Here is an 11917-nt window from a genome sequence, read left to right on the forward strand (position 1 = left end):
CTTACATTTCCTAGGTCAGTATCGAAATTTCTCATCTGAAGTGTGCTCAGCTTATTAATATTACCTCTCATACTATGAAATTTGGCTGCTCTATTTTGTTAACATCATTCTCCCCTATGAGTTCTCTGATTCATTATTAAGTTGGACAGCATAGCCTTGAGAAATGTTAATGCCACTTTAGAAATTTATGTATTGTAAATTTCAAAAATTTTTACGGCAAGTTTGTCATACTAACCTCTTTTGCATTGAGTTTTTAGTCTTTCACAATATTATTTTCTTCCAACATTATGCTCATGTAGTTGTCTTCTGCCAAATCATTTCTGATAAGAATGTTAATATGAAGGTTTGAGAATATCATTACTCCAGACATGTAAAAGTTGCACCCTAATCATAAAAATAAATGGTGACTCAGAGGATGCCATCATCTGTATAAAGTTGAGTAAGGACTTGTTTCTTTTTCTGAGTGGAGGTTAAATCTCCAATCCACTAGCATGAACCAGCTTTGAGCTTTGAAGTTTTGACATTACTTATTCTTTCACTTTAACGAAAACCACATTCCTTCTACTTAATCTTTTTCTGGCAAAACAATTGATAATTATGTAGGTTCTAAATTTGACAACATTCGTAATTCATTTAGTATTTTATAGCAGTTCAATAAGTATGGGTACATTTAGATATGCTGTTATGTATTTATCTAAACAGATGAAAATAAAAAATGAAATTTTTTTTTGCATTTGTATTTTTTCTTAGCTTTGATGTATTATGTGATGTGGACAGGTTGGTGAAGATGAATTTGGATACATGCTTGCTGACATATTAAAGGAAAATAATGTCAACAATGAAGGGATGCGATTTGATCCTGGTGCACGAACTGCTTTGGCATTTGTAACACTAAGGAATGATGGGGAACGTGAGTTCATGTTTTATCGTAATCCTAGTGCCGATATGTTGCTCCAAGAAAATGAACTGGATTTTGATTTGATTAGAAAGGTATAATACCTCTATGATTGTTAATTAAACAAAAGTAAAACACAGCGACAAGATAGAAGCAAACAAATAGTATCAAAGATCCTCTAAATGTAATAGTTATAGAGTGAGAAATTGCTTGCATATGGTATTTGGAGTTATGGAGTGACTTTCATGCTGTTGCTTAGTTTTTCAACTACACAAACTTTCAAAAGGATCTCAATTTTGAACCTTTTTATTAGGTCATATCAGTCAACATTTTTTTACGTGAAACATGTTTTCATTTCAAATAGTTCTCTGGTTGTCAATACCATTGCATCTTCCTTTCATTTTCCTTATCATTTTTTTAGCTTTAAAATTCTTCGTGTTGGGCTGGTATTATTTTTGTTAGACACTGCTGCACTGGCAAGGTGTTGGTGCCTGTATAATTGCTGTATAGGTCCCATCCTTTTTAGCAAATTGGTTTCTGTTTCCTTTCATAAGCTTCTGATTTATGTGGCTCGAACATATATCTTCATCTTTTGGCAGGCAGCAATTTTTCATTATGGTTCTATAAGTCTTATTACAGAACCAAGCAAGTCAGCTCACATTGCTGCAGCAAAAGCTGCAAAGGATGCAGGTGTTATTCTGTCCTATGATCCCAACCTTAGGCTTCCATTGTGGCCTACTGCAGAGAGTGCCAGGGAAGGAATTCTGAGCATTTGGGATACTGCTGATATTATCAAGGTAGTGACCTTATCGAACAGATTATTTAAACAGAGCTAGAGTTCGATGCACAAAGTAAAAGGAAGACTGTATCTGTATTGATGATCTCAATTAATGAGTTAAGTGAATTTCAGATAAATGAAGAAGAGATTTCTTTTCTAACACAAGGAGAAGATCCATATGATGATGCTGTTGTCCGTAAATTATTCCACCCAAATCTAAAATTGCTTCTAGTTACAGAGGGCCCACATGGTTGCCGTTATTACACTCAGGTAAGCTCTCTAAATATTTTTCTATGACATTTTTCCCTCCGCGTGTAAGTTATTTGGATGTCTGGACTCATCAAAACAGTGGTGGCTGGAACCGCCATTTTAGATAAGGGATGACAATGGGTGGAGAGAGGCAGTTTTTTGCATGCATGACACAGACCAGGCCTGATGCTTTGAGAATTGGTCCATGAACCTGAACCAAACCCCGAAGATCAGGTTATCATTTTCCAAAAATCCGTCCATGCCCTGAGAGAAAAAAAATCTTGTATCATTCTGAAACATATATTATTTTTTATTTTTATATTTCCCATGAAATCGTTTATGCTTCTGATAGAAACTACATTTTAATGCATTTTATTGTTAAATAACAAAACTATGTGATATAATGCATATATGTAGATAACTAAACAAAAAGTAATATTATTATATTTTTTAATATACAGGAGATTAGGGCAACCTAAACACACCCCTGATCCAAACCTGATTTTACATTTGGAAAGCCCTACTTACCCCCACCCTGACCCATTTTTCAAACAAAAGAAACTGGCTCAACCAGGGTGAGGTGGTGAAAAAATTTTTAGGGGCACGCTTTATGCCCATCCCTATTCTAGATTCTTGCTTTTCTAACTAGACAAAAAACAATTAGAATTTATGTAAAAGATAATTACTTCGAAGATTCTAGGAGATATGCTTGGATATCTGTGGTCTGATGATGCAGAGTTTTGGAGCTTTGAGCACCATGAAAACGAGCTTGATGATCAAGCACTCTTCATCTGATAATTGAATCTCTTACAAAGAGACTTATTCATCTTGTTAAGTTCCCGCAGTTAATTGGACTTGGACATATGTGGCAGTATTTCTTATGTTGCCTAACAACCATGGTCTCATGGAATACTTGTTCCAGGACTTTCGAGAATCTGGTATCTGAGGCTTAAAAAGCATTGACAGCTATAAAAGAACAATTTTTTTGCATTTGCTCTACTGTCAATTTGCATTTTGAGGATCCTCAAGTATATTCAATATGTTAGTGGGCTGTCCTTAAAAACATCCGCAATAGCTTAAAGCAGTCCATAATGTTAACTTTATTATCAGGTGTTCTTTGGGTTTGGCTAATCTAATTTCTGTACAAATTACAATTTACGAGAACAAGCGCTCTATTTTATGGTGAATTTGAAAATGAGACATGGATCATATTTTCCAGGAATTCAGTGGGAGAGTCAAGGGCTTTAAGGTAGAAGCTGTAGACACCACTGGTGCTGGGGATGCTTTTGTAGCTGGAACATTAGCACAACTAGCTTCTGATCTTTCCTTGCTTCAGGTATTTGCCATTTCTACTAGGAACACTTAAATTTAATGAGCACTATGATATTAATAATCTATAATAACCTATTTATCCTAATGAAATATTTGTTCTTTTTTATGTTTTCCACTCAGCCATTTGAACTTTGAATTTGCCCTTATTGATACCAATTTGGTTGTCTTAGTTAAGTCCACATTTAGTACAGGGTTTGCAAAATTGGGTCTTCAAACTCTATTTTATTCAACAAAATAAGTGTAGTTGCTACTTCTATTCAATGTTTTTCTTCTCATAGGGATGTGTCGAGATTTATATTCATCCAAAATTTGTCTCGGCAGCATGTTAATAGCTGAAGCTGACATGGATTAAAGCCCCATTAATGAATCAATACTGTAAACTTATGTACTCCTTTTCTATCCATATGGAACTTTGGCCATCTAGCATACCACTGATGATTCATGTCTGCACTTGTGTTCTCTTTTTCCTGTCTTCTTGCCTCCCTCAATTTCTTTTAAATCTTTCCTTAAATTTGTCTTCACTTAATCCAGCTTGTCATACCCAAACACACTAATTATGTATCCTAGTCTATGCCTGGATTTGTATGATCTGCAGAAGCTGTTGTCCCTCTTTCTTCTTGTGTCGAGTCAAAAAGAAAAAAAAAATTGTGAATTAAGTTTCATTGATTTATGAATGTAAAGTTCGTAAGGACCAGTGTGTTTGAAATAATTTCAAGAACAAAGAACTTCATGATTTCACAGATCAAATGCAATTTAACAAAAATTCCAAATGATGGGAGTATAAGCACACTATCAACAATGTGTCAATGTCAAATTCTAGAGACATACAGCATCCAAATACCTCTTCCTTTTTCAAATTTTTGGGTCAGAAATGCTTTGAAATACAGATGTAATTGAAAGCTGTCCTCTCATTTAAGATTAGGAACTACAACTACAAACATAAATATCAAATTTGTGTTCAACAAACAAATTATAATGGGGCATTTGGCTGGAGGGGTTGTGAAGGTAGAAGAAATGGAAGAATACATTTGATTTGAAGTTGGTACCATGAAGAATACAGTATGCATCAACTGTCAAGATTGCATTATATTTGTTGAAGAAAATGCTGAAACACATATATACGTACTATTGTCAACCTATAAGCTTGAAAGCTGCTTCCAGTGTGTGTTATTCACTTCATGCTAGGTTTGTTGAACTTATACTAAAATCAGCCTAAAAAGAGTGATGCATAATTTTCAAATACATAATTCACTTACAGTGTCAAATACCTAGTTCTGTTGTTGGTAAAGAATTTACAACTACATTATTGCTGTTTGTCTTTTCTGATAGTTTACATTTTATTTCCACGCATAATGTTTCCTTGAATGATTCATGAGTCAGAGTTTGGATATTGTGAGCTAGAATTCTGTTATTCTTTCCTCATTAACTGCAGTGTCAAATATAAATCAAGTTGTAGGGTTTCGGTTTAATCTTGCAGGATGAGGACCGATTGAGAGATGTTTTCAAGTTTGCTAATGTTTGCGGTGCATTGACCGTGACGGAAAGAGGTGCAATCCCTGCCTTGCCAACTAAAGAAGCTGTTCTTGATGCTATTCTCAAATCTGTAGCATAGGTATTCTTCGCAGCCTCTGTAACAAGGTGACTTTCAAGTTCCGTGCCTGTATCTCTTTTGGCAGCTAGGACTCAATCGGAATGACGTTCATAAAATGGTCTGCATATGCCCTAGTAATAATCTATGATCGTTGTTACCTTGATCCGTGAGCTTAAAATTGCTCCAATCTTCCATAATATGCAAGCCTCTTGCATCAGATAATAATTCTGTGAACAGATATGCTGAGGAACAATATCATTAAAATTACTCAATGGTTGGTGATTTTTGTATTCTCTTTGTCCCACATTGTAGTATTTGACAGTGGTTCCTGTTTAAAGCAGTCTTGAACTCTGAAGCATGCATAATACTCAAATTGGTTTAATGAATGGATGATCAAAGGCTTTTTTGCCCATCCATTTTAAAGGATAGAGCAATTCCTGAAATCCCAAATTCATAGGGTCAGTTAAGTCTACTTATGAGTTATTCAAGTTTGATTTGAACAGTATCTGGATTTAACTCATTCATTGCTAAGTTTGAATATTCACGCTAGAGCTTGATTATCAAACCTAGCGAATGCCTGAGTAGTTTGGTTGTTTTATTCATTTATTCTGAGTTCAATTTGAGTTTGAAAAATTAAACTCAGATGAGTTTGAGGCAATGCTCAAAGTTTTGTGAGTTAGTCGAGTCGAACTTGAGTTTTTAGTGACAATTTGTCTCAAACTCTTGATTATGGTTCTCAAAAAATGCATAACGTTTTCTGGATTTTATATGCAATGCTTTTGCTTATTTCAAATGGGAGCTGTAACATTGTAGCATGCTCAATATTTGCACATATAATCACCATTCGATGAAACTTTTGATTTATTTTAGTTATTTGAGAAGAGAGGGTTTTTCATTGTGAAATTCTAATTGATCCAATTGATTTAAGCAAGCTGAAGAAGAATCAAATTGTCTAATGATGAGATTAAATTTAAACAAAGTCTAAAGATTAGGAGTGCAAAAGAATAGAATGTTTAATGTATAGTTCTTGAATAAGTTTGATTTTTTATTTTAATAAATGATGACGAATAATATTTCAAATTTTGTTAATCATTTAATAAATTAAAACATAATTAGATAACTAAATACACAAAAGATTTAAACTTAAGATTTCATAATTTCATCAAATTTTTAGGATTTTTTTGGTTATCACTTAACTAAGATTTTATAGATTAAAATATTAAATTTTTAATTCTAATGGTTAAGGTTCGATTTTTTACAATATCAAATTGCATCTACCTCACAAGCTTGTCATCTCTGATAGCAATTTCATTTTTAAAAAAAAAAGGATTATTTTTTATGGGAAAATAGAGAATACAAACTCAACTAATTAAATTGAAAATACATGCACTTTTCACCGAACTAATTATTCTGTAAAACTATGACGATTTAAATGCATATTTTCAAAAACTTTGATAGTGAATTCATGCTTTATAAAATTCTGTAGAAAATTCTATTTCTCACCCTTACTAATTAGGCTATATTTCAATCACAATTTACTTAAAATTTTTCAATGGATGTAGAAAATGCTAATCATATAAAAAATTGAAAATGAACTTTGGACAAGTTAAAAGTTAAGAGAAAATAAGAAGCAAAGTATCACATTTTAACATTACATTACCAAACTATAAAACTCCCAAGTCCTTCTCCATACCTAAGATCTAGACGTGTTCTTTTTTCACCTTAATTTCAGTAAAAACAGTTGGAATTTACAGCCATTTTTATAGGTGATCCGTTCTTAATGCCAGATTTCCTGTTTCAAAGGACAACCTCAACTCTTACCACAACGTGTCTTTAAAACCCACAAGTCTTTGTCCTCTCAATCTCGTTCACAAAAAACATTAACCATTAACAAAACCAACTTTCACCAGCACACGCAACAGTAAAAGGAAATGGCTGATGCAGAGAGGGCTGAGCTTGATCGCATTTTCAAGCGTTTCGATGCCAATGGGGATGGCAAAATCTCTGCAACAGAGCTCGGTGATGCATTGAAAACACTCGGCTCTGTCACGGCGGAGGAAGTTACAAGGATGATGTCTGAGATTGATACCGATGGCGATGGCTTCATTTCCTATGAGGAGTTCAATGATTTCGCCACTGCCAATCGCGGCCTAATGAAAGATGTTGCTAAAATTTTTTGATTTTCTATCTTTTCAGTGCTTCACTCGTTTGTGAAACTTTGATTTTCCGGATTATATCACAGGTTCAATCCCTCCAAAGGGTCCAGCAGGATTTTCTTTTTTCATGATAGAACTTGTTGGTAGTTAAACTGTAACCTCCTGTCTTTTAATTTGCTTTCAGTGTTTGCTTTCTTGCTTGTCAATTTTAACAACAGAAAGGTCCTTTTTTCTCCAATGGATGAGCTGGTTTTTTTGACAAGATTAACACAAGCAACCCATTGTTTGTTGATTAATCATAAAATAAACTGATAACTGCTAAGTTTCCACATAAGCTCAAATGCAACAGGAAATTGTTTAACAATCGTATGCACGCATCACATGCATGTGTATGTCTGTACATGTGCGCGCGTGTGAATGCTTGCCCATATAAATAAACAGTATTAGAGGTTCATGGTTCCCATCACAGAAGCCGCCTGTATGTCTATACCATAAAAAAATTAGCCAAGTTGACCTAAATTTGGCCATTGTCTTGGTTGTGACAGCATAAATGATTCCTTTCTGATGCAACAAACCAAACTATCAACAATAGTGTACAAGCACTGCTAATCTATGAGTAAAGAAACACTGCATTGAACAAATTTACTCACTGTTAATGAAATTCACACATTATCTGACAATATACCTTAAAAGCTCAGTCTTCCTGTCACCAAGGAATTTGAAGCCAAAACTTGCCCTGTTCTTGTGCAAGTTAGCAAATGAAATTATGCAAAACTGCATAATTTCAAAACAATACTATCAACAATAAGGACACTTCAACAATCTTAATAGAACTCCAAACGCTAGATTTCCTAGGGAGGGCAGAGGCAGGGAATTGGGGCATGTACACACAACCAGCTTTCATCAAACTCCTTTTCCTATTTACACTTCAACACTTTTATTTTTTTTTTTTTCCGTTCTAATGCCTAAAACTTTCTTGTCAAGCAAGCAACAAAGTAAATGGTGGGATGAAAAATCAGATAAATAAAAAGGTAGTCAGTTTCAACGACAATAAAGGTGATCATCATCCTCAAACTCTGAAACTCCTAGCATCGCCAAATCTAAGTGACTCTTCATCTCACTTTTTGAATGTTGCAATTGAGGATAACAATCAATAATTCCAGAGAAATTGGATTTCTTCCTGATTGAGTAAAATGGTTCTTCTTCACCTCTCAATATAGCAATAATTTCATCAATGACTGGTCTTCGTGATTCTTCATTGCTTATGCAGGCAGCTGCAGCTTGTATCATTCGTGCTATTTGAGTTGAATTTTTTGAAGTGCATTTGAGTCTTGGGTCAAGTAATTCTTCAACAGCTGCCATTCCTCTATGCAAGAGAGGTTTTGCCTGAAAATGAAAAGAAAATTCAAGATTACAATTTCAACTTTACATCCAATACCAAACTATTATCATGGAAAGGTATATGCTAAAGGTGAAACAAGTAATCTGTTGCAAACAGTTGCGATGTGCAAATCATATTGGAGTAAGTTAACTACAAAGGCCTGTGGGCATATCATGTTTAGGTTCCAAAGCATTGAATCCTTGGAGCACAAAAATCTGACAATGTCAATGAATGAACATAGAGTTGAGAAACTATGGAAAATGTAGAATACTAGTTGTTTATTGAAAATAATATGCTGCAAAATTTCCACAAATTCCATGGAGGGAAAAAAAATGGAAGTTCCATGAAAGAGCCATCTTACCACAAGAACACTTGTTTAAACGCCAAATATCTAACGATTAATAAGCAAATAGTCACTTTAACCCTACAAACCACTATCAGGAGAAGTTTCATTATCAAAGGTCATCATCCATAACTGGTTTAAGTATTTTCAGTAGTGTCACTTTGGATGTAAAGATAGGAACCCTCTTTGTTTTCGAGGGATGCTGTTAAGGGGACCATGCTTTCATCTTTCACAAAGTCAATACAAAGCATGATAAGCTTTATAAGAAATTAGTACAATAACATACCCATAGGACCAAATTCTCTTCTCCTGGAGGCCTTCTTGCCTCAATTGGTTTCCGTCCAGTTATCAGCTCCAACAAGACGACCCCAAAAGCATAAACATCAGTTTTATCAGATACTTTGCCATGTTGGAAATACTCGGGAGCCAAATACCTACATACCAAATATGATTGAGGAAAATTCATCTTTATTGAGCATTTCATGGAGAAAAAATATATATTTTTGCCTCTCTAAGAAGTTGTTCTTGAAAGCATACCCAAATGTTCCTTTAACAGTTTTGCAAAGGAAGGGAATAGAGGGTGCAGAAGTCCAAGTTGCTAATCCAAAATCACACAACTGCAACTACCACAATTACAGAATCAGATAATCAATTGCAAAGAGACCAAACCGACTTTGATCCTGTTCCACTTAACAATTCAGACCCAGTTCCGTACCTTGGGTGTTTTCTTGGAAGAAAGAAGAATATTAGAGGGTTTAATGTCTCTATGAACAACACATCTTTCAGTTCCATTGTGTAAATATGCCACTGCCTCTGCAATTCCTAAGGCAACCTTGTACCTAAAAAACCAAGGAAGTGTAGAAGGACGTCGTCCCTTTCCTCCCTTCTTCTTATCTGCAAAATTGTATCTCCTAAATCATTCAAAGTGCATTACAAATCCAAACAAAATTCCCATAAGAAAACAAATAAAATCTTACCATGAAGATGGCGTTCTAAGCTTCCACCAGAGACAAACTTATACACCAAAAACAAACCTTCCTCAGGATCAATACAAAATCCCAAAAGAGGGACAATTTTTGGGTGATTCAAAGAACTAGCAATCATCAGTTCTCTGCAAAAGGCCTTAGCGGACTCCTTATCTTCTTTATCCAACCTCTTAATAGCCACAGCTGTCTTCAATAGCCCAACTCTACCCCTGAAAACAAAGCTTAATGCTCCTCTGCCCAAAACTCTCCCTACTCCATTCCAATAAAAACCAAATCAAAATCCCACCACAAAAACAAAAACCAACCAGAAATAAATAAAAATTCAAAAAGAAGCCAAATTCATTAAAGTTCATACCTTTAGAAAAATTTCTAGTAGCTGAAACAATTTCACCATAGTTGAATCTAACCAAAGAATTAGCCATTGGTGAAATACTTCTTTCCAAAGATTCAATCCTTCTCCATTTCAATTCTTTAGCTCTATCCTCACTTACCCCATTATCCAAATTCACCATCAAAACAGTAGCGGAACTCAATGAACTCGCATTCATAGCTTCTAATTCGACTTGAGAACAAAAACTAAACCTGAAAGATGAGTGAACTGATTGTGGGTCATTACTTGTCAACTCAGCTCCTCCACCTGACTCAGCCAACAACCAAGCCTTGTTATGCTCCAAATTGCTGCCTTTCTTTTCACCATTGCTTTTCTGGTTCTTTCTTGAACCTTTCCTTTGGCTACCGGAAAGAACACAAGCAAAACCAAAATCCGAAATCATTTTTGTTAAAAGAGATTTTATTTTCAACTCATTGTAGCCACTACAGTGATCTGTAGATGATGTAGAGGTAGCTGCATATAGAGCAGTAAAGCCATTTTTTGTAGTTCTAGAGTTGGTGCCAGGTTCTTCGTAAAAACCCATAGCCTTGAAACAGAAACAGATCTCAATGTAAGAGCACAGAAACCCAGAATCCAAAAGGAAAGAAAGAGAAAGTAATAAAAGAAAGGCTGAGTCTTTGAGAATAAAAAGAAAAAAGTGAAAGCTGCTTTGCTTGGAGAGTCGGGGAGGGAATTTGCACGGAAAAAGAAAGAAGAGTAAGAGATGGGTAACTAATATTTGGACATGGGGCAATGCAATGTAAACATAAACTACAGATAAAAAATAAATTTTTCCATGCAAAAACAATAGAATTTGAAGACTAACCTAATGGTAAGTTAGTTGGAGAAGATGAAAAAGTAAAGATCAGCCAAAGAAGAATGGAGAACGTACGGGTAAAGATTAAAATTTCGATTTTTCAAGGGAAAATTTTAAGGAAAGTTAGAAATTTGCTTCTGTGATCCAATGAAAGATGTGTCCTCCTAACAAAAAATTGAGTTTGAGTGGATTGAGATCCTTTTTACTGATTTTTTTCCATAACTTTATGTATTCATAATCACTGACCATATTTGTAAGATTCAATTATTAATTATGAATCTCCTACTTATAAATGATAATAATGGAGATATTGAAAGGCAAGGGAGAATTAAGACTAGATTTGAATCTACTTTTAAAATTACAATTTTGACATATTTATACATATAAGGATTAATATATAATTCGATCCTAAACTATATTACTTCTAACGATTTGTTATTTATAAATAAAATAAAATAAAATAAACCATCCGAACTTTATTTTTATCAAACAATTTTATTAAAATTAAGTCACATGACATGATATAATCAATTTTTTGTGCCACATCAATTTACTGTGTAAAGATTTAATACGTGAAATAAAATGTTCGAAAAAAAACAAAAAATGGATATTTAATTATGATTTTCTTTTACAAATACTAAATTATAAAAAGATAATATAATTTAAGAGCTAAATTACACGATAACCAAAAGAAAAGTTGAGATTCTGGTTGCCAAGACTAAAGTGGACGAAATGAAGCAACAGGGTAATGTTTTTTGGATGCCGACAAAAATAAACAAAAGAAAAGGAGGCGACACCAATTAAGGAAAAGGCAAAGCTTGTGGGATAAAAGGATTTTATTTTATTTTATTTTATTTTATTCAGAATGGAATATGGATTAAGAAATGATTAATGGGAAAATGAGAGAAAGAGAAGTGAAAGAGTGAATTACTATTATTGATTTTGTTAATAGGGACAAAGGGGAAGCTTGTGGGTTTGTGTATTAAAGTGGAGTTTTGAGACAAAGAACAATTGATTAC

At 34.1% G+C, this 11917-nt stretch overlaps 3 protein-coding genes across 5 annotated transcripts in view; 2 read left to right on the top strand and 1 right to left on the bottom strand.

Annotated features, from left to right (window-relative positions):
- The window catches only part of LOC111313184 (putative fructokinase-6, chloroplastic), a 10128-nt gene extending 4993 nt beyond the window's left edge, over positions 1-5135 (top strand). Inside the window, exons 3-7 of one of the 2 annotated variants that reach the window (XM_089752314.1) lie at positions 778-990; positions 1495-1692; positions 1806-1943; positions 3142-3258; positions 4732-5135. In XM_089752314.1, the coding sequence (XP_089608440.1) occupies positions 778-990; positions 1495-1692; positions 1806-1943; positions 3142-3258; positions 4732-4866 (801 nt within the window). In that variant the 3' untranslated portion in view covers positions 4867-5135. Of the gene's footprint in view, positions 1-777; positions 991-1494; positions 1693-1805; positions 1944-3141; positions 3259-4710 lie in introns of both variants that reach the window. The other variant, XM_089752313.1, reaches the window with a different exon arrangement.
- A 1549-nt stretch (positions 5136-6684) lies between these two features.
- On the top strand, positions 6685-7159 carry LOC111313588 (polcalcin Bra n 2-like). The gene has a single exon (XM_022914263.2). It carries the CDS (start codon positions 6777-6779, stop codon positions 7023-7025), a length of 249 nt encoding a protein of 82 aa, XP_022769998.1. The 5' UTR covers positions 6685-6776; the 3' UTR covers positions 7026-7159.
- Positions 7160-7612: 453 nt separating this feature from the next.
- On the bottom strand, positions 7613-11182 carry LOC111313589 (putative serine/threonine-protein kinase PBL7). 2 transcript variants are annotated; one of them, XM_022914264.2, is made up of 6 exons: positions 10067-11182; positions 9703-9960; positions 9441-9619; positions 9263-9342; positions 9012-9159; positions 7613-8387 (listed from the first exon to the last, which is right to left on the bottom strand). In XM_022914264.2, exons 1-6 carry the CDS (start codon positions 10623-10625, stop codon positions 8043-8045), a joined length of 1569 nt encoding a protein of 522 aa, XP_022769999.1. In that variant the 5' UTR covers positions 10626-11182; the 3' UTR covers positions 7613-8042. The 2 variants fall into 2 exon arrangements, with proteins under 2 accessions (XP_022769999.1, XP_089608926.1); XM_089752800.1 differs by having other exon boundaries at positions 9263-9348; positions 10067-10776.
- Between the last annotated feature and the right edge of the window lie 735 nt (positions 11183-11917).

Source organism: Durio zibethinus, chromosome 23, assembly GCF_047325235.1.
Source record: "Durio zibethinus cultivar Kanyao isolate XHJ-2024 chromosome 23, ASM4732523v1, whole genome shotgun sequence".
NCBI classification, from domain to species: domain Eukaryota; kingdom Viridiplantae; phylum Streptophyta; class Magnoliopsida; order Malvales; family Malvaceae; genus Durio; species Durio zibethinus.

Coding starts and splice junctions, on each gene's coding strand:
- LOC111313588 (XM_022914263.2), top strand. CDS start 6,777: ATGGCTGATGCAGAGAGGGCTGAGCTTGATCGCATTTTCAAGCGTTTC.
- LOC111313589 (XM_089752800.1), bottom strand. CDS start 10,625: ATGGGTTTTTACGAAGAACCTGGCACCAACTCTAGAACTACAAAAAAT. Junction 9,620..9,702: donor CTTAGAACGCCATCTTCATG/GTAAGATTTTAT, acceptor ACAATTTTGCAG/ATAAGAAGAAGGGAGGAAAG. Junction 9,349..9,440: donor CTTCCAAGAAAACACCCAAG/GTACGGAACTGG, acceptor TAATTGTGGTAG/TTGCAGTTGTGTGATTTTGG.